The sequence below is a fragment of the Camelus bactrianus genome, chromosome 13 (genome assembly GCF_048773025.1).
Source record: "Camelus bactrianus isolate YW-2024 breed Bactrian camel chromosome 13, ASM4877302v1, whole genome shotgun sequence".
In the NCBI taxonomy this organism is placed as follows: domain Eukaryota; kingdom Metazoa; phylum Chordata; class Mammalia; order Artiodactyla; family Camelidae; genus Camelus; species Camelus bactrianus.
The window spans coordinates 64,477,840-64,501,200 of NC_133551.1; the positions used below are offsets into that span (position 1 = coordinate 64,477,840).

A 23,361-nucleotide genomic window follows, 5' to 3' on the forward strand; every position below is an offset into this window, starting at 1 on the left:
TTGCAGGCTACCTGCCAAACTGAGGGGAGAAGGCACAAACCTGAATATGAGGAGGGGCAAAAAAAACCTCAAAATGAATTCCAGAAAAGAAATAAAGTACATTAAACCTTTATGCTTTAAATCTATCCTGAAATTTGTTAGAAATTGATGCTAATTAAGAGTCAAGTTCCCAACCCTAAACATCTCAAAAGTAAAAGGCGGAGGGAAAATAACAACCCCCAGGCTGGCTTGTGAAGGGTTTTTTGTTTGTTTTTTGTTTAATACATCTGAAAAGAAGGCATATACAAAGACTTGAGACATGAGAAAGCATTGGTTCAACACTAATGAAATCTACAAGAATTAGGACTTGGGGAGGGTAGAGAAGATTACCTAATATTTTTAAAAATTGGAAACTGCAACCAAAATAAGCTGGTAAAATCCCTATTAACACTTACGAAGAGTCTTCATAAGACTCTCCCCAGGATTTTTATTAAACTAGAGAGCCTCAACTGGCTGCTCTAGGGTTCCTCATATGCAACACAGAAGTAAGGGGATTCCCCTGACTGGTCCCCAAGTTGTTAAATGTTCTCCCCACCCCCACCCCACCCTCAGCTTCTTAATGAAGCAGGTCTCCATCCTCGTAACTTGAAAGAGGATGTGAATCATCCCAGACATCTGTCTTCTAGCACCACCCCTTGGATTTCCTCTATATACCAGGTCTTCAGCTGTGTTCTAGGAACACCATATCATACACTATTAAGCTGCACATCTATGCTAAGCATATTAAGACAATGACTGACAGGGAAAAAAATGTTTTTTAATTACGTACTCAATCCATTTGGTGTATTTCAAAAGGTGCAATACTTTTCTTCATTTATCAGTGAAAGAAGTTAGAAATTAACTTCAAAAAAAAAAAAAAATGAGCAAATGGCAAACAAATTTCCTTGAAAGTCACAGTCACATATATAGTGCATCCTAGAAAAGAGGAGGGGCAAGACAGGTTCCACCCACTTTCACGAGTTTCATCAAATACTGGACCTACTCAAGGGTGGAGAGAAAAGGCAACTTTCAAAAAGGAGTATATTATTAAATGAGGCGTTTACTATACTCCTTCCTAAGAGCACCAGGTGGGGAACATGTTTTCTAAACTAGATCTAGGAAGTGGAATGTGGAATCAATCCGTCCTCCTCCCCTTAAGGGCTGTCCAATGGTTAATGAATTAAAAAACCATGACTTAATAAAAACAAACCCCACACACACTCCCCTGCCCAAAAAGGAAAAAAAACAAAAAACAAAAAAACTTAAGATATCCCAGATTACTCTCCAGAGTGGAACCTGGGAACAGCTTCAACAACCCAAATTAGTCTGTTACAGAGTCATTACAAGCATGCCTTGCTTTTAAACAAAAAATAATAATTTTTTTTGAAACGACAAAACAAAAACTAGTACTGATCACTTTTCTGACAATACACAATTACTCAAAATTAACTAGTATTCAGAGGGGGAAGGGGGCCATACCTATGTGCCTTGTCTCACACGAGTGCATGTGGGTGGTGCAGGGCATTTGTCATTATTGCAAAAACGAATTTTAATTTTTAATCTTTAGTTTGATTTAAACATTGCTTTTAGTATGATGCCGACACCAGCTGTGCAGAAAGGGCTCTGGAGAGACGTTCATAGCAGCACACACCTGCGGCTCTTCTTCGGTTCCGGAGGTTCCAGGGCAGCCAATATTGCTTCGTCAAATACATTCTTTAGGCCTTTCTGAAAAGGGGTAGAAAGAAAAAAACGGCCAGTCTGATATTCAGTATAATAAAGTTGAAGATCAAATTTAAAACATTCAAACTCCCAGGAGTTGGCAAAGAACGAAACATTAAAGACAACTCTGAGTCTCAACATAATCATTTCAATTCACCAAGTTTCATCCAGGCAGGGCGCTGGAAGGACCCAGCAATTCAGGAGCGGAGGAGCAGATATTCATGAGCGAGACAGTGGTCCTTTGAGAAAGCTTTTTGCAGACCAATGTATGTCACAAGAAGCAAACAAGCACATGTGTCACTTGCTCATTCAGTATGAGTTTTGTAATGTGCTGCTGAAACATTTTACATAAAAACAAGTAAGCAGCTCTGCATTCAAATGAAACAGCCGGATATGGAACAGGACTGAGAGGTCGGGCACCGGGCGGTGGCATCCTTATTACATGGAAGGCGCAGGCAAAGATGGAGAGAGCGATTACAGTGGCTGCAAAGACATTCATTCTGAACTCCCTTTATCCCACCAATGAGAACCAAGGGGATTTAAGGAAGCAAAAATGTGGGTACCTGATACATATGAAAAACTACAGCCAGTCAGTGAAACAGGAATAAAGCTTCATCAGGCATTTATACAAACAAATGTATATTTTTAATTTCAAAATTTGAAGGTAACCACAATTGTATGTTTCCCTCACAACAATAAAATTAGAAGCAGGAAAATATAAAGATGGTAGCTTTACATCTCAACGTTAACAAACCTTAAGTCAACTGGTAAAATGGATGCTATTCTTAAAAGATAATGTAACAAATGATCTCATAAAGCAGTAGCAGGTACAGTATCTTTCCCACCCCCAGACTGACAAATACTCCACTACAGCACAGACAGCCAAAGCAACAGCAACACAAAGTTTCACTGCACAAAGGAAAACCAGAAAAGAATCCTCCCTTCCCCATTACACTCTACTAGCAGGTCACCCTTTTTCCATAAATTTTGTCATGCAATTACAATTAACAATTGATCATAAGAGTAAAATGATGTTTATGTTATTTTCTCCATCTAGAACTGGGATCTAGAAGTGTTTTAAGACTCTTCTTATTTTCTCCAAGAGGACATTCTTAATGCCAGACCAAGTTCCCTTTTGCAATAGTAATCCAAACCAAAAAGCTCTGAGCATCAGGCAACTCAAGCAGCAGAAAGTTAAATAAGTCCAACTTGACTACTGATCACAAAAAATATTCTATAAGATATTGCATTCTTGATCAAAAACTAATACAGAGGTTGCTCTAAGGTGGTGAGTAAAAAGACGCAGAGGCTTTCAAACAGGATGGTTTTATTCCTTTGTATTTAAACGATCTTTCTACAGTAGTGGGACAAGAAGCAGCAGCAAAGAGGGGAAGGAGAAAACAGTTTAGAATATACAGCACTTCCTTTTGGGTTGAGTTTCCGGAGGCTCGAGGGCAGCTAGGATAGCCTCATCAAACACATTCTTCAGACCTCTCTACAAGACAGAGGGGAGGAGAGAGAATAGCAGCCAGGTTAGAGGATTAGAAAGACTAGCAGATACAACAGCAGTCTGGATTAAATGGGCTGAATTCACAGAAGCAATGTGCCTCAAGAAAAATAACTGCTAGAAAGCTAGCTCTTAAGCCCATTATCAGTAAAGTAGATAAATGAACCAACTTCTTACCTCAAAAAAGGTTAACTGAGCCATAAATCAATTTTTATGAAAATGTTACATGTTGACTTCTATAACAATCCCACCTTGAAATCTAATATCACAACATTTTAATGAAAATGCCAGGAAAGAAAAATGGATATGTAAACACAAAATACATGCACTGAAAAATTAGGCCTTGTAGAATTCCCTATTATTTCTAATGATAAGAAAGGCGCACACATTTTGGAACAAAATCTATTGCAATGTCAGGCTTCTGTGAATTCACCCCCTGAATAACTGAAGGACACAAATGGCAGACTAACAGGCATGCTACATGTTTCTAGATTCAATGACATATCTGGATAGGATTAATCAGGATTTCAGAGTAAAAAAGTTTCCCAGAACAAAAGGTTCAGACATTTAGAAAAAGTGTTAATTGTCCTGGAAAAAGTTCAAAGAACAGACTCTAGAAACAGCATACACTTCAGTTATTCAGTAATGTTAGAGCAAGTAACCACCACCCAATAGGAAAACAAAGAATGGGGTCCGAGAATGAGTTTTAGCAAGCAGTCCAATGCTTTTAGATGTTCGCATGGATATCAGAGCATAAAGCATGGAGTGAAAACAAAGAATATTTTCAGATCTACAGGGATTAAGATGCAGAAATACACTTACACCTCAGCCAGAACTCCAGCGTGACAGTGTGACTCAGTAGTACTGGTACCAGGTCTACAGACTCACCTAAACTCATCTAAATCTGAAGCCACAGGTTTACCACCCAAAGAAGTTTCACACATTCTTCAGGTCAGTTGGATCCCAAGTAAAGATTTTCCCCCAAGTCCCAGAACACAGCTTCGGCAACAAGTGCCAGCCCCAGGCTACCCCAGGTGTCCCCACCCTATCAGCCTCCCCCATTATAATACCTTAGAGGACTGGCACCCACACATTCCATTAGGTACAAAATAAATGAGAAATAACAATAAACACTTTAAATTAAGAAGCAAAGTGGTTAAAGTTTTCTTCTTTCTGTGTCCTTTACAAAGTAGAATGCTAAACGAAAGTTAAAGTTCCTCTGAAATTCTTTCTACACACCTAGGAACAAACTCTGGTCATTGAACATAAAAGGAGAGAGGGAAGGTGGAAAGAGGGAAGGTAGAAAGGAAAATAAATTGTGTAAGGGAAAAAGTGCAGAATGACAATTAGAAACTAGGGCATCCCTTAATAAGAAGCAAATCCTTTCTTGCTTATTTATTGACAAAGATAAACTAATCCCCTACAAGACTAAACTAATCTTTGCTTTAATCACAGTATCTGATTATACAGAGTTCAGTTTTAGAGGAACCAACGAACAGAATCTGGAGTCCTAAAAAGCTCTAGCTCCCAATATGGTACGAGAGACCCTATGTTCTATCCTCTCCTCGTGTGATTTCTCCAAACTTCAAAAGCTGGTTTTAAAAAAAAATGTAGTCACAGAAATAGACTCACAGACAGAGAATACAGACTTGTGGTTACCAGGGGGGTGGAGGGTGGGAAAGGATAGACTGGGATTTCAAAATTGTAGAATAGACTACACTGCATAGCACAGGGAAATATACGCAAAATGTTATGATAACTCACAGAGAAAAAAATGTGACAATGAGTGTGTATATGTCCATGAATAACTGAAAAATTGTGAACACTGGAATTTGACACATTGTAAAATGATTATAAATCAATAAAAAATGTTAAAAAAAAAATGTAGTCACTAAGACCTTTTCAAATTCCTATTCTCTGCAAAGTGACTCACTATATAAAACCATCCATACTGTAAAAAATCTTATATGGAAGCATCCAAGTTTCTAAAATGAGCTTCATTAGTGATCAAAAATTAGGTCCCCGTGGCCTACTCGCCTCCATTTCGCCCAAAAGCAACCCACATTTAGAGAATGAGAAAATGCAACAGTTATCAGACACAAATGTTCCACAAGATCCTTCTCAATCCACACATACACACACTCTGTTCTGGGATGGTATCAAAACATAGAAGCATCAGGTATTTTTAAAAATCTCAGTCAGTGCCATGTGTGAGAAGATGTAAAATCATCTCAACTTTTAAATGTCTGCTTTCACAACAGAACTAAACTGCCAAGGAAAACTGCATTTGAGAGAATAAAATTAGGCCTTGAAGTTATCCTGTGAAATATCCAGCTATGAACAGAAACGTTATCTTTACATATCCAACCCAGGGCTAAACTGGAGATTATTAAATTATGTCTAGGTCTTACATACTAAATACCTAGTACATTTATAATATGTAACTATATACACCATTTACCTTAGCATACATATTATCAAGAATCCAATAGTGTTTTTTTAACTTAAAAAAATTACCTGAAAAATTAGCAGCAGAAATATAAGTGGATCTGATGTAATTATAAGAAATCTCTACCCTTCAGCCCTGCCTTATTTTAAGTAGGCATGTTTGCTCACTGTTCAAACATCAAAGCACCAATACCAGCAGAATAAAAGAGTCCTATACTAATCACTTCCATAATCCCTTCTTTTGCCCCCAGAACAGTACTCAGAGGGGAAAACTGGTCGATGATACCAAGCAGGAAGAGAGGATGAAACCACATAGGTCAGTTACAACTCTCACTCCAAATACTCTTAACACTGCTCCCTGTCCTCGGAATCTGAAGTCTGCCATCAAATTATGAGAAATGAGGTCCTGGGTTCAGTTCCCCGTATCTCTATTAAAAATGAATAAATAAACCTAATTACTTCCCTCCATTAAAAAAAATTTTTTTTTAAAACCCAAAAACTGAGAAAAGAGTTCCAATTAAGTCACTCAGGAAGAAACAGAAGAGAACCACATGAGGAAGGAATGCCTCCAAAAACATAAAAATAGAGGCACTATATAAAGGCACACTTGAGAAATGGCCAAGGCAGCTTTCTCTGATATGAAAGCCTCAATTATTATGACTAATTTCCTATCCCAGTTGAATTACCCCAGAAATAGTATAGCATCAGTTCTCAGTATTGATAATAAAAGATCAGATATATTTAGATGAAAATTTAAGTCAGCAGGTAGGGAGGGGAATCATTCATATACTCTCATAAATTTGTGCTAATCTGGACCTTTCCTGTATTTTTTTTTTTAACACAGTCCTTGACCACTACAAATGATTTAGTACAACATGGGAGCTCACGAACATAAGAGCTTTACTCAGAGACGAGTAATTTTCTCTATAAACACAGAGACCTCTAGAAGGATATACAGTATGAAGCTGGTCAGTGTCTTCCTGGGCAGCTTTCTTGAGCACTGCAGACCACTGTCAGAAATAACCCCTGAATCATATGCTCTAAGAAATTATTCAACTGTAAATATATACTGGGCTCCACACAGTCCTCACCTGTGTGAGTGCAGAACACTCCACATACTTGACAGCCTTCAGGTCACGGGCCAGCTTTTCAGCAGTCTCTGGAGTGATAGGCTTCTGTTTATTCTTGGCAAGTTTCTCAATAGTAGAGGGGTCATCTCTGAGATCAATTTGGGTCCCAACAAGCAAGAAAGGAGTCTTTGGACAGTGGTGAGTTATCTCAGGCACCCACTAGAGAAGAGAGATTTTAAAAAATACGCCTGCATTAATCCACAAGCCTCCAAAGCTATTTACAAGTCCAACAGAAGTTCAATGACAACCTTTTTTTCAGGGCAAGAATATATTATCAACTCACCTTTTCTTTCACATTTTCAAACGAGGATGGAGAGACCACTGAAAAACAGACTAGAAATACATCTGTTTGTGGATAACTCAGCGGTCGTAATCTGTCATAATCCTCCTGCCCTAAGGGGGAAAATATTGGAGAAATTAGCAACTGAATCTTGGTGCCCTCAAAGCATTAAAATCACAAGTCAGTCAGCAGATTAAGCATGCATCATTAATGAGAAAGCAACTAATAAAATGTATGGTTTTGTAACAGAAAAATTTGAACAACATTCTCACTCAGCTAAAATATTTCAGACCCTTAGAACAGCAATGAATAATTAGTAATTATTTGTTTTATTACTAGTTTGTAGTTTTCAATCTTTGCATCCAATTAGCAACCCAAGAATAATGTAACAAAAACAATAAACTGTTGCTACAGAAATGACTAAAAATCAATTCTTCTCAGATCTGATTAAGAAAAAAATCACAGTGAAACCATCTAAGGAAACAAATCTCAGTAAAACCCAGCTGATAAAATCCAATGCCCATCATGACTACCAAAGCAAGTTCACATGTTTAGTTAATGTGTACATGTTAAGACCAGTACCTGAAACTGAAAATGCATAGAAAAAAATAATTCAACAAGAATCAATGGGTGCTAAATCAATATAGGGGAAACTTTAATGAAAAACAGACTATTTGTATGGTCTTAACAATTACTTATAAACTGCAAGGGAAAGAACATAACTACACTGTGAAGAAACGACATCACCTTGACTCAGCGATCAGGGTTACCATCCATCATCAATGAGTGGCAGAGGAGTACCATGTACCTCTAGTAGATTTACACCCTGAGAAAAGACATCACTAAGGCAGTATTCCAACCAAGCTAGCATAGCTTGTATCTAATCGAAGAAACAGACAAAAATCCAAAATGAGGAACATTTTTATAAGGGGAGGAGGAAAAGAGGATTCCTGGGCTTATATTTTATTAAAATGTCATGAAAGACACCCCCTTCCCCCACCAAAACAAAGTGGTTGAAGAACTGATCCAAATTACAAGAGACTAAAGAGACATGACAATTAAATGCAATGCATAGTCCTGTACTAAAAGCAGAGAAAAAAATGGACTTGGATCAATGGAAAAAACTGGAATATAGATGTTAGATTAGAGTATGGTATCAATGCTAAATTTCCTGAAGTTGACTACCACATTATACAAGCGTCTCTTTTCTTAGGAAATACATATTTATTCAAGGCTAAATAGCAACTCACTCTCAAATAGTTCGGAGGGGAGGGGGGAAATATGTTCATATATGTTGAAAGAGAAAAATAAAGCAAATAGGGTAAAATGTTAACAATTCGGTAAATCTGGTTAAAGGATACATGTGGGCTCCTGGTACTATTTTTGAAACTGTTCTGTAGGCTTGAAATTATTTCCAGATAAAAAGTGTTTAAAAATATTCAAACATTTCCAAAACTGTGAAGGGAAGGGAGGAGTCACAGATGAAGGATTTAACATTCCAATTTCAAAACTGAGCTACGGGGGAAGGGTATAGCTCAAGGGTATAGCTCAAGTCCTGGGTTCAATCCCCAGTACCTCCTCCAAAAATAAATAAACCTAATTACCTCCCCCACCATCCTGTCAAAATAAAAAATAATTAAATACAATAATCGATTTTTTTTTAAACTGAGCTACAAAAATCCTTTATATTAAAAGAACAGTTAAGTACTTAATGACACGGAACTGTATACTTAAACATGGTTAAAATGGTAAATTTTATTATATATATTTTACCTCAATAAAAAAAATTTTAAAAGGAAAGTTAAATATTTTGTATGCTGGTGAATTTTTTTTTTGCCAGGCTTGAGAGAGAATATAAGAATTTAGGGTAGCTATCAAAATATGATAAAGATGTTACTATTATTGCCATTTAAATAATACATCATAAGTAGACAATAAAGGCATTGTCAGGATAATACTCTACAGAAAGTGAAGGTTAAAGGAGAAGTCAAAATAAAGGATGCTACATGGGAGAGGGTATAGCTCACAGTGGTAGAGTGCATGCTTAGCATGCATGAGGTCCTGGGTTCAATCCCCAGTACCTCCTCTAAAAAAAGGAAACCTAATTAATTACCTCCTTCCCCCTGCAAACTTAAAAAAAAAAAAAAAAGGCAAACAAAAAATAAAGGAGGTTACAAAACAATAAAATCACCATCATTACCTCCAGCGTTTACCAAAATTTACGATAGCGATATGCTAGGGTTAGAATCAAAGGATTTAAAGGTATGCACTAAGATGTATAACTCTGACTTCTTAAATTATAATGTACAATTATAGACACAGAATGGATTAAAAAGGATAGAATGGACTACAGGAAAACGAAATCAGCAAAACTCCTTAACAATTCTCTCAATCTAAACTGCCTGAGCTCTAATAACAGTTGAAGCTTTGAGGCATCACAACCAAAGCCCCAATAAGACAAAAAATTTTTAAAATAAGACGAAACAGTTAACCAAGCCATGTAAAAAGTATGGATGTTCACATATCTTTTCTTAGCCCCAGTCCCTATTCAAATGGAATATATTTCACAAAAATTAAGCCTGGCATAGACTAGAAAAAGCTCCATTTTTTAGTGATTCAGCCCCCGCATCAAAAACAGATCCAAGTCTATTCTTGAGCACCACTAGGGGCATCTAAATGAATATCTAATGTTTTACATGCAACCTACCTTCTATTCAGATGGATTGGTGACAGAAAACAAAATATAGTCATTCTTTTTTAAAACCAGATTCAAAGCAGTATTGGTCTGCCCATTTACTTGCAATGAACAAGCCCTCAAAGCTATAAAATCTTTCTTTTCCTTTCCCAAGGAGAAAAAAAAAATTAGAAAATTGTTCTTTAAACAAAAAGTAGGCTACCTTATATCTACATCTGCTACAAGTGCTACATTTAAGGAAACAGGATGATTATAACCCCTCAGATGTGCAAGATTCTTCAATATCCAAACTTAATTTATCCAGCTAAAATGTATCCTCTAAGTATGTCACAAATAGCCATTATTCACTCAAAGCAGAGGCAGCACTAGCATTTAGCATCCTTTACAGTACACAACATGATCAAGAAAATTTCACTCTACTTGTGTAAGACAGGTTTTGACTACAAGTCTTAAATTGCATCTTCTCTATCAGTGTACCAGCTCACCACTTAACTTCTAACACTTGTCAAAAAGCAAGAACACATCTCATGGTTGCTGGTTTTTTCCCTTGCTCACAATCTCATATTTAAAATTCAAACTCAAGAGGAACTAAGGTCAGTTTGGACTGAAGACTCTGGTGAATATGAAAAATCTGAAATGATCTCATGGTACAAAAAATAAAAATACTGCCAAAAAGCAACACTTCTAGAGAATTCTGATAAGACATGATAAACACAGGAAGAAAACAAATGTTTCACAGAATTTACCACTACAGATTACAACTTAAACATTTTTTTCTACAATTACTCAAAATTTAATGGCACTCAGTGATCCCTGCTTCATCTGTGCTATGAAGCTTACTCCTAAATAACTTCATAATACCTTTTATATCATGAAAAAAAATCCAAAAACAAACAGGGACATTGTGGAACTTGAGATTCCTACCATTTTCTGTATAACATCTTTAAGAATCTAGACTATTGCATGTTAATGCAGAATTTACCGAAGACTCAAATCTTAAGTTCAAACACGTCTGGAAGATTCTATAGCAGCACTATAGACCAAGGTGGCTATAAATATCTCTCTGGAGAGCACTGTCATCCCTGATAATGTAATTGATCAATAACTGCAGAAGATTGGCAGATACTAGAAAAAACCTCAATGAAAGAAAGGAGTTTTTTAAAAAAACAAAGAAACAAAAAACCAGAATCCACTATATCAGGTCAAACTGTACCACTATCACTTGTTCTGAACATTATTCATCTGCTAAGGAAGAGAATAATATTAGTTGTGCACCAAACACATTCCCAGTCACTGTGCTGGGTTTTTTAATAGCTAGTAAAGTGTATGAATCATAAATACATACTTTTTAAAAGTGACTATCACTGAATCTTCACAGCACCTCTGAGAGGAAAGTATTTTAAACATTTTACATAGCAAGGTCATTAAACTCCACACAGCTAAGTAACTTGTGAGCTACCTAGATAACTGGTCTACCTAGCATCCCAGTCTAACCTTCCTCTTGCCTGTTAGCATGGTAATGCCTGACGTGATTGTGATTACAATGATTAAAATTCAAAAATGAAGATTTTTCTGAAAACCGAACCTAACAATTAAAAGAGTATATATATAAATAAAATGAGGAATGGGGGAAAACAAATTTAATTGCAAACATATATGAACCCAGCCATATTCCAAATTAACACAGCCACATTGAATGGGAGGATGGAGGAGGGTGATGACAAATCCAAGTAACTTTTGAACAAGGAACTCTGTATGCTATTAGACCAAAGTTAAAAAAGAACTGCAAACCAATTTTAAACTCTTACTAAATATTTGTTTTTCCTAGTGGGATGGTATAGCAATTCCAAAATTATCTTATGTGTACTACTGAAAGTGAGTAAATATACTGATCTTTAAGGGGACCTAGATTCTAACTACAGAAGAAATGGAAATGAAAATATGGAATTGGAGAAGGCAAAGAAGACTACCGGAGTTGAACTGAATTGGAGGTATCAACAAAAACTCACTATCCAGATTAACCAGACTAATGTTATTTTCTTCGCTAGTAGATGAACAATATTCAGGACAAGTCACTGTGGTGCAGAACAAGTGCTGTTACTGTGTGTTTACAGCTGTTCTGCTGTCTTCTCTCTGTCGAGACCTCTGTAGTAATAAACATATTTACCACCTGGATTCCCATTTTGCAACCATTGTAGGAAAAATTGATTTGGGCAAGAATTGTCCGTGGTTATTAAATCTAGAGGGGGTGTTATTTAATGACAATAGAATACTTACACCGTTTTAAAGTATCTCCTCACAAATTATTAGCTATAAAAGGAAAAATTCTAAACATACAGTAGGAAAACTGGACAACAACTTAATCAAATGATCAAAATTACTTTTACCAAAAGGATACCCTGAGGTGGACACAATATTACTAATTTGGCATTCTAACCAAACTGCATATCCTGAAGCTATTCATGAGGCAATGGACAAACTCAAACCAAGAAACATTCTATAAGTGGCCTGTTTCCTTAAAAAATGCCAGTGGCATGAAAGGCTGAGGTTCCACACTAAAGGATACTAACCAAAGAGAGTGACAACTACATGCAATGTGTGATTCTAGGTTAGAACCTGTAAGAAAAATTCCTATAAGGAACCGTATTAGGACAACTGACAAAATGAGAAAGTTGACTAGGGGTTAAAGTTTAAAATGTTATATATAAATAATGTTAAAGTTCCTGAATTTGGTAAATACACTATAAGAGAATATCCTTGCTCTTAAGAAATATACACTGAAGGGGAAGGGGGATGTATAGCTCAGTGGTAGAGGACATGCTTAGTACACATAAGGTCCTGGGTTCAATCCCCAGCTCTCCACTAACAAAAAGAAAAGAAAAAAAAAAAAAAAAACACGAGAGAGAGCTATGCAAAAGCATTAAGAAATAAAAGGGCATGATGTATGCAACCTACTCTCAAATGGGTTAGAAATAAAAACAATATGCAGAGGGGAGGATATAGCTCAGTGGTAGAGTACGTGCTTAGCAAGCACAAGGTCCTGGGTTCAATTGCCAGTACCTGCGTTAAAAAATAATAAAAATTTAAAAAGACAAATATCATATGATATAACTTATATGTGGAATCTAAAAAAAAAGTGATACAAATTCTATTTATAAACCAAAAACAGACTCACAGACATAGAAAACAAACTATGGTTACCAAAAGAGAAAGGGTGGGGAGGGATAAATTAGGGGTTGGGGATTAACAGACACACATTGCTATATATAAAATAGATAAACAACAAGAACCTACTGTATATTACAGGGAACTATATTCAATTTCTTGTAATGACATATAATGGAAAAGAATCTGAGAAGAAAATACATATATATGTATGTATACGTATAACTTAATCACTTTGATGTACACCTGAAACTAACATTGTAAATCAACTACATTTCAATACAAAAAAAAACCTGATTACATCTACCCTGTCCCAAAAAAAAAAAAAAATACACACACACACACACACACACACAGCTGGAGAATGTCAAAAAAGGTTAAGAACTGGTAAATCCAGAAAGGAGTTCTTTGTACTAGCAACTTTTCTGCAAGTCTGAAATTAAATCAAGATAAAAAGTGACAAAAAAGTATGTGTGTCAAAATATTAAGATGTTTCTACAGGGAAAGATCATAATATGAAAGAAAACTGAAACTGGATCACATATGTTAACAAAAGAAGTTAAACAAACTGTGGTGTGATCTGCCACACAACAGACTACTGTGTAACCATGAAGACTATGACACACAGTACAACATTAAGAGATATCACCATGTTTTTCTTTTAAGAGATAAAGGCGGGTACATGAGGGTTGGAGGAGAATAATATCCTTTTTTCCCTATGTATAAATACAATGACTGTATAAGAAAGGCTCTGTTTAGGACATACACGAAGATATGATTATCTCTGAATATAAAGGCTTTTTCATTTTCTCCTTTTGTTTATTTATATTTTGATTTTTCTCCTGTAGTAAGTAAAACTGTATCTCTGTAACAAAAAATAACACTTAAAATTGACATAAAAAGGAATTAGTGGTGGGATAACAAGTATTCAATATAGAAAAGAGCCTATGATAAACATGTTAAGTGAAAAAAACTAAATCTAGAACTATATCTACAAGAGAAAAACATGTGCAGAAAACGACCAAGGTTACTATGGAAATTCATTAGCAAGAATTTAATGTTGTGACCACAGAGGCAGAAATAAAGCTATGAGACAGAAGAAGAGCCCTATCTCTGATCTTATATGATATTATTTAAATATATCTATAAGAGTTGTAGCCAAAGAGAGGAACAGTATAAAAAGAATTCAAAACAAAGCAACATTGTTAACAGGATAAAAGCAACGAAACATGGTCAACAGGTTAAAGGAAGTCAGAGGCTATCTCAGTGTGAATGTAAGCTTTAGAAGAAGGAAAATTGAGTTAATGGCATGACTTGAACCAGGATTCTGAGATTAAGGCTTTTGGAGAAAGATACAGAGTTTCCTGTTAGGTGTGTTAAGGACAAGAGATTCAATCTGGATGCCTACAGCCCCAGGTCTCCAGTGCCTGTCAAAAAAAAGATCTCTGGCTTATCTTCTTCCACCTCTCAACCAGTTGAGATGGAAACCCCCAAAGTTGCCTGGGATATTTAAAAAAAAAAAAGTTTCCTTAGTGAATGTCTTTTAATCCTTAGAAATATTCAGAATCTAATGAGATTCACAGAGATGAAATAAATCAAATATTATTATTGTTAATTTTCAGTTACATTTAGGAATAACCTATTCTTACTTAATACTTAGTGTCTATATTTAAAACAATCACCATTTTGAAGTTTAAAGAACATGATAAATTAGTTTTCTGATTCCAATTTATGTTTAATTGAATAACTGATCTTCAGTCTTTTTGTTGAAAATGTTAAGAATTTTATGAAAGTTGTAAATAATACTGTTTAAGATAAAACAATCACAGAAAAGCATAAGCTATCAAGTTATATATGTAAAAACTTGGGAATGTTTCACTTGTCAGGTCAAGCAAATTGAATTGCTTAAAAGAAAAAACTGAACACATTAAATTTATAAATGCAGTCTAAAGTGCTAGAAGAAATTAACAGTTGTAAATGAAACTGACTGGGATTAAAGTCTTACCAACCCAAGTTACATAAACCAGTATTAATCAAAGGCCCCTTAGCTAGCTTGAGAATGATTTGTTAAAAGTGACTGTTTTAATAAAAACTTTAATAAGTTGTGCAACTAAATGTAAAGGCTTGCCCACTCCCAAGCTATTTACTGAAGATAAATAAAATATGACCACACAAAGATTTGTATACAAACGTTCATAGTACCATTATCCTTAGCAGCTTAAAACTGGAACTCAAACAACCAACTCGTAAATGGGTAAACAAATTATGTTGTACTCACAGAATGGAGTACTACTCGGCAATAAAAACTATTGATACATACAACACAGATGAATCTCAAAAACATTACGCTAAGTGAAAGAAGTCAAACACACAAAAAAAGGCTACAGATTGTATGGTTCCACTGATATGAAACCCTAGAAAAGCAAAAGCACAGCAACAGAAAACACATCTGTGGCTGCCTAAGGCCGGGCGAATGGAAGGGACTGACTGTAAAGGGCACAAGGGAACTTTTTTGGGTAATGTATCTTGACTATTGTCAACTATACAGTCAGCAAAAATAATCAAGCTGAACACTTGAAATGAATGTATTATACTTCAATAAAGCTAAAAAATTAAATACTGATTAAAATTTAAAGGCTTATAACAGAAACAGACTCACAGACATAGAATACAAACTTGTGGTTGCCAAGGGGGCAGCGGGTGGGAAGGGAGAGACTGGGATTTCAAAATGTAGAACAGATAAACAAGATTATACTGTATAGCACAAGGAACTATATACAAGATCTTATGGTAGCGAAAAAAATGCGACAATGAATATATGTATGTTCATGTATAACTGAAAAATTATGCTCTACAATGGAATTTGACACAACATTGTAAAATGACTATAACTCAATAAAAAATGTTAAAAAAAAACATAGTCTTATTAAAAATAAATGGTGAAATTTGAAAATAAAATTTAAAATTAATTTTCAACCCCAAGTAGACATAAATCGTCTTCTCTCTGCATAGACTGCCTCCAAGGGTACATAGAAACACAGAAAAATCCCTCACCTACCATGAAATGCAGGTTCTTATTTTATTTTGTCTGTTTTCCAAGTTTACTCTAATACATCATTACACTTAATAATTTTTAATTCCTAAAAATTATAAAAGCCTAAAATACCGCTAGAAAGCCACTGAACTCTAAACCTGTTTACTACTGTCTCTTGATTTCACCCACCCAATTAAATCTAGACAGTTCCTCAAAGTGGGCAGTGTAATATGCTCCATAAGAGCAATATGTCAGCTGGCAGACAGTGAGGATAATCCACAAAAAGCGAAAAGGTTAGAATTCCAATATACTAAAAGGATAACTTTCCAAAATTTTCTTTGGCTAACTGAGCTGGTAATAACAGAAACAATAGAGAGGGAAGTCAGAAATTAAGATGTGCAGTCATTGTTAAAACAAGAAGGAAATAACAGTGAGGAATTGGGAATACTTAAGGAAGAAAATAATTTGTTCCTTAAATTTGAAAAGTCAACCACAAATGTCAATACTGTGAGCTAGATAATTGGTTTGCCCTCAAAATATTTTCAAATGTAGTATACAATAACAAGCTGTAATATAAGAAGCTACTTCTACATGTAATATACAGACACACATACTAAGTAAGTCTTCAAATTTCAGCGTGATAGTACAGCTTGGCAACACACTCTGCTCTCAGTCTACTTGATCTCCTTTCACTCCATCTACCCAGCGTATTCCAGATGCCTATCTGCCACTCCAGGTTTGAGACTGTCTCTTGGTCAAGCATTGACCATCAAGATATTCAATCTTGCTAACTATTAACAAAAGGCAAGTGGTTTGCTAATATCCTAGTTTCCCAAAATGTCCCAAAAAAGACACCAGCAAGTGTTATAGTTACAGATCAAAACATTATAAAAGACATCAAGTTTTCACCTGCAGTATCAAAAAGTCCAAGAGTATATGGCTCTCCACCAATCATAACTGTGACTGCATAGTTGTCAAAAACCTGAAACACAAAAATACGACATTGTTAGCGTGCAGGGGGATGGTCAAAATGGGAAAGGACAACTCTTAAGCTAAGACAATGTTTCCTTCCTAAGACTCAATACTCCCTTAGTCCATCTTTCTCATATCACCAACCTTGCAAACTAAGCCCTTGCATGACCTATTAGGTTCTTGGAAAAAGTGACGAGGGATGCATTCTGGAAAGTCTGCTCTACCCCAGCAGCCTGGACAAAAAGCCACAGAAGGGTTACAGGTGTCAGAGAAGCAAAGTCCCCTGGCTATACAAAATGACCCTGTTTAAGTTTGAAAACTTTTGAGACAGTAGCTTAAAGTTTATCTTAGCTTGAGTGTTCGATCTGACTTCCAAGAAATTACTTCTTCATAGATCACTTCCTTTTAATCTAGAATTAAAATCTCCTAGGTCCACAATAATCTTTTTCTTTTCAGGGTTCAAGACAAGAGCAGCTTGTTGCAAACATGCCCACTAGAGAGAAATAAAGGTTCCCTCAAGGTACTCAAGGAAAGTATCCAAGAAAAGGCTGACAGATTATTTGTTGGGATTTCATGAAAAAAATTCCTGTTTTGAGATATAAACCACATGACCTAAGATAACTTCTTTGAACTGGGTATACTTAAGGATAGTATATGGGGGGAATATATATAATGTGTGTATATATATATATACACACACACATATATATTTCTTTTAAGGATAGTGAAGGGGGTATACTATTTGTAAATAGACTGTAAAACCTATCAGAAACTCAGTATATACTAATACTCGTTGTAATAAGTTACTTGTGAAAATGGGAGGTGATGGTGCTAAATGAAAAAAAGATACAACACTAATTCATGGATTCCTCTGAATTAATTTACAATTTAAAAGCAATGCTTTCCAACCAGAAGAAGGATGTACATTTTAAGATCAGCCCTGCTTAACCTTTTAGATATCTAACACTAATTTTCTGGTTCATGTTTTACCCGGTTGTTGGAAGCTTGTTTAAATGTAAACAAGAATGGAATGGAAGCAAGGGCTTGGGGGAGGTGATAGTTAAATGAAAGTCAGTCCTTAATAATAAGAACAAGGATACGTAAAGAATGTGGTTAAGCTCTCAAACCATTCAGGTTATTTTCTTAAGTCATATCTAACCCTCTCCCAAAGATCCACATACAAATAACATATATAAAACGCCCATAAGCCCACTATAAATAGAACACCTAAAGACCAAACTCATAAAATAGACTCAGAAATCATGTTTACAAGAAAATAATTTTAATGGTGACACCGACACATTCTGATAGCTGCCCTCACTCAAGATCTACAAGACTGGTATACTTCTGTGAGTCCCCTAAATGTCCCTTTCAACCTGAGAACTTCTTTCACCAAATGGGCCAACTCAAAAATATGACTTTGTATTCAATTTTATCTTCAAATTCTTCCCCTCCAAGAAGCCTAATCTTTCTTCCTACAGCCTGGGCCTACTTCAATCACCTTATCCGCCCTGGGACATTACAGACTGTCAATTACAATTAAACTTAATTACCAAGCCTTTAACCTGCTACCCTCTTAAAGATGCTCTCATCTCTGAAGATTAACCTAAAGTATGCATACATTTTCTTCCTTGTTACTTACAAACAATGCTAGTCCCATATTAATCATACATAGGTGCTTCTAACCCCTAAAACAGCTCACTTAACAGAGGTGGATGTTGTCAGGTCAGGCCAACCCTAGCTTCCCTCTCACCACTGAACATCTATGTTTAATATAATCATACCACTGCATTGGTCAACCAACCTGGGATAAACACTAGATCCCCAAACACATTATTTCACAAATGACTGTTACTCTAAATAACTCTCTCTCACCTCAGTATCTCTGTTATTCCCATTCTCCCACTACTCTTTCAAGGGGGTGATAAAAAGCATTTGTAGGGGAGAACCCCCAAAGGCTTCTGTTGATGTTCTCATAACAAAAACAGGTCTTCTCTGTCCCTGAAAACCACTATGGAGCTCCATTACTGCTAGAACAACAACATAAGCTTCCTTCTACTCCCTACAGAGAGTAACTAGAGGCATATAACTACTTTCCCTGAAGTTAAAGACCCCCAAAAGCATCCCAAAAGACCTCCAAGCACTGATTAATCATTGGCTAAGATATCAAAAAAAAGTCACCTCATTCCAAGATGTAGGGCATACTTCTCCAAACTGAGACCACCACTCTTTAGAATCTTGTCTATTGGAGTTTTGCCTCCAAGCACTTCTTGCAAACCCTTGTGTCACCCCTTCTGACTTTCCACTGATTTTTCAGCTGTTTAATTTTAAAGTGTATATAATTTACCCATGAGAAGTCAAGATCTTTAAAAACAGGAAACAAAGGCAGACAACAGAAAAAATTCAGTACACACAGAGAAAGTTTTCAAAAGGATATCAACTTATAATACATTTCATTAACAGATGAAAGCTTTATACTTACAGTCGGTACATACTCAGATGGAAATTTGTTTGTTGTGTAGGATATCAGGAGACATGTTTTACCAACGGCACCGTCACCCACAACAACGCACTTAATTGTCTGCATTGCTGAAACAGTTTTGTATCCACTTTAAATATTTCAAATTTGATGATGACCTACAAAAAGATTAAAGATATTCCTCTTAATTATTTGTACTTATATATGTACTTTTTTTCCTTCAACTAGCAACAGGCTCACTCATTCAGTGCAAGAACCTAAAAAGAGAAATAATGACTTGCAAATAAGAGTCAATTTTCTACGTTTCTGATGCCTGGTTGTTTTCAACTTAAGTGTTTTTTAAAAAAAATCAAAAGTAGTGTATGTAAGGAGCAGCATATTTCTTTGTATAATGAAAAAGAAGCTATTTCAGAATGAATCCCATGTAGTGTGTCAAGTGTTATTTTCTGCAACTCTTCCTTCAGTTGAATGTGCCCCCACATGTGTACACATATTTTTATGTACTAGACTGCACTACAAAGGCCACTGTTTCAAAGAATGGTCCATTTACCCAACCACAGAGCTACAGTTACTCAGGCCATAACCAGTAAGCAGCAGACCACCACGACTTCCGCGCCTCGCGCAACAGATGAGCAACATGAGGAACCAGACAAAGAGTGGGGTGATCCCCGGTCTCAGCAGCTGTTTTAGCATCAAGCTGCCTAGTTACTAACTCAATATTCACGACATGAAGAGGCCAAAACCTACATTTTTATAATGAAAAAGTCAAATCACTCTAAAGCATTCTGACTTAAAAACAGATACAATTACTTTAGCTTCTCTTACTGTAGTCCTCCATCCTAAGGAGAAATCGATTACAAATGCACCAAAAATTTATTATATTACATCAATTCTGAGATACTTGTTTTTACATTTAAACATTTATAAAAATAGTCCCTTGTTACCAGCGATTTCCCCCCTACATTTTGAAATATATGAAATTGGGATATGTGACAGCTTAGAGACAATAAAAAAAAATTTAAACAGTTTTTCTGAAATAAAGAAGAAACACCACCCTCTGAATACCTGTATTTTAAGATAAAGTCCTATTTTGCTTATAATCCTGAAAGGGTTACATTTTCTTGTTAGCTAGAGCTGCCACCTCATTAAACATAAAAATGTCATAGAACCATCTAACTGTGGATGCCAGGCCTATATGCTCTTATGAGTAACCTTCACAGCTCTTAATCGTGATTTATAAAGTCTATTAACATCTCTGTATATACATTAAGAGTGAGTAAACTACAGGAAATACACACTCTCCCATTCCTCATCAAAACCATCTTGACTACATTTCTCTTTATTTAACCTCTTTTTATCTTTTCCCTTCTCTTTTCCCTGTGATGCACTAAAGAACGACTCATACTAGCATATTTATACTAGGTTAAGGATCTTGATCCCTAAACTAAATCAAATTACTTATCAAAATAACCACACTAAACTGAGTACTAAATTAACTCTAGAGAATTATTCTCGAAGAATGTCTTTTACATAGTAAACAATCTTATGGTTACCAGGGGGAAGGGGGTGAGAAGTGATAAATTTGGGAGTTTGAGATTTGCATATGTTAACCACTATGTATAAAAATGTAAAAAAACAAACTTCTTCTGTATAGCACAGGGAACTATATTCAATATCTTCTAACAACTTTTAATGAAAAAGAATATGAAAACGAATGTATGTATACACATGCATGACTGGGACATTATGCTGTACACCAGAAACTGATACACTGTAACTGACTATACTTAAACTAAAAAAATAAAATAAAATAAAATGAGATAGAATTTTAAAAAAAAGTATCTTTTTACTTAAAAGCAAGAAGAGGAAATGGGAATAGCAGTCTTATGGTTCCTTGGTCCACCTCTGAAAAACAGGATTAACATTCTGCTAAAAAACAAGGTTTTCTGTACAATTTTTTTCCAATTCAGAGTGAAGAAAAAGAAAGGTAAGCAAAGAGAGTTCTGATCTTCCTACAGTCTATTTTCCAGCTGCCTAAAAATCGATTTCAATTCAGTTTATATCTTCTATTTCCTATGACCATTATTATGGGGCAATTTTTTTACATAAGAGTTTAATCACAAACACTGGACAGAAAGTAAGGTTTGATCACTGTAGCAGAGACCGCTAGCAGTCTGCCAATTCTTCCTCTCTCCTTTTGTAACAGCATTTTACTGAAGTACATGGCCCCTAGTAAAGATTACATTTCCTAAATTCTTTTGCAGCTTGATGTGACCACTGTGACCAAGTTCTGACAAATCGGAGTGAAAGCGATGGATGAAACTTTCATGACTAGCCTTAAAAGCAAAGGCGAATAGTCTCTCCTGTCCAGGCCTTTAGGCTGTAATGCAGACATGATAATGGGGGCTGAAGCAGTCACAGTGAAACATAAGACAGAAATTACATGCTAAGGATGAGTAACACGATAGGAGGAGCCAGTCCTGGACTGCCTGCCAGGACTTTTACATGAGAAAGAAACTTCTCTTTCATTAAGCCCCTAGTATTTTGGACATCTCTGTTACAGCAGCAGAACTAAAATCCTAATTACTACATTTCACAGACTCAAAGAAGTCAATGATTTTAAAATACATCCTAAATTTAGAGGTGTTTATAAATGTACGAGAAAAACATCTTAGAATCTAACCTACGATGAAAAAGAATATGAAAACAAATATATGTATGTTCATGTATGACTGAACACCAGAAATTGCTGTACACCAGAAATTGACAATACTATAAGCTGACTACTTCAATAAAAAATATATATATATAAACATCTTAGAATAAAATTATAGAAATATTTGGATTTATCAAGTGACTTTACAAACTTGACCACTTATGAGACTTTGTCTTTAAAACATCTAAGATAAATGCTACTGGTAAAATTTAACTGTAGATAAAATCAAATTAATTGTCACCCCTAAATACGAAGTTCCTTATTCTTCATTCTATATATGGTATTATTCACTTTTAAGACTTATAACTCGTCAGGTTTTAAGTCTTAAATCATCAGGCCATTTATAAACTTGAAACTTCCAATAAGGAAGAACTACCATTTCTTGAATTCTCTAGGAAATAAGAAAGAAGAAGTTGAACACAGAAAGTTTCCATGATTAAAGACATGAATGAATATGACTGCCACATGGCTAAATGAAAAACTATCACAAGCTGTGATGGAGAAGGTTAGAGCTGGTCTAAAACATTCCAAAGAAAAGAAAAGCTATCATTAATAACTGTATTAAAAGAGAATAATTTAAATCTGATTCAAGCTGAACTCATTTTTTATATTATAGGTATATTTGGAAATTCCATCAAAATGAACTGTCTTCAGGAGACCATTCACAAACAACAGCTTTAGATACTGGTTCTTTATACAGCAGAAATCTTAACTGTAGTACCTCTCTCTCTGATACAAGCATAAGAAAATGTTAAAGATGAGATCATTCTGCCCACCAAGAAACTTCCAACTATTGAGTAAAACATAGATACAACACAATTTGTATTAAGAGAAGTCTACAATGTAAGTTTAGGACCAGGGTAATAATATTTCAAATTGGCTACTAAATTTTATCCTTTGAATGTGTAATTTTTTTAAATATCTCAGCATTCTTAAGAACAAAATCACTACAATTAAATGCCAAATTTTCTGAGGGAGATCTTTAAGCTCTTCCAATGAAAGATAATGAGTGAATAGAACTTGTGTGAGAGAAACGTGCTCTGCAAACAGTTTGGCTAAATCACAAAACAACATTACTATTTTGAGAACTTTTAGAACTGCTCTTTTCTGAGCAGGAAAAACAGCCCCCAAGCCAATCAGGCCCTGCTTGTGTATCCTGCTTAATAAGCCTGAAAGAATTTCCAAACTACATAAACTT

The 23,361-nt window shown here is 35.5% G+C and overlaps 1 protein-coding gene across 2 annotated transcripts in view; it reads right to left on the reverse strand.

The window, feature by feature from the left end:
• Positions 1-228: 228 nt before the first annotated feature.
• Positions 229-23,361, reverse strand: part of CDC42 (cell division cycle 42) — a 44,469-nt gene continuing 21,336 nt past the window's right edge. Inside the window, exons 2-6 of one of the 2 annotated variants that reach the window (XM_010957404.3) lie at positions 19,451-19,605; positions 16,906-16,978; positions 7,106-7,215; positions 6,784-6,981; positions 229-1,743 (exon numbers count right to left, since the gene is read on the reverse strand). In XM_010957404.3, coding sequence (XP_010955706.1) covers positions 1,654-1,743; positions 6,784-6,981; positions 7,106-7,215; positions 16,906-16,978; positions 19,451-19,555 — 576 coding nt within the window. In that variant the 5' untranslated portion in view covers positions 19,556-19,605 and the 3' untranslated portion in view covers positions 229-1,653. Of the gene's footprint in view, positions 1,744-3,044; positions 3,233-6,783; positions 6,982-7,105; positions 7,216-16,905; positions 16,979-19,450; positions 19,606-23,361 lie in introns of those variants that run through there. The other variant, XM_010957405.3, reaches the window with a different exon arrangement.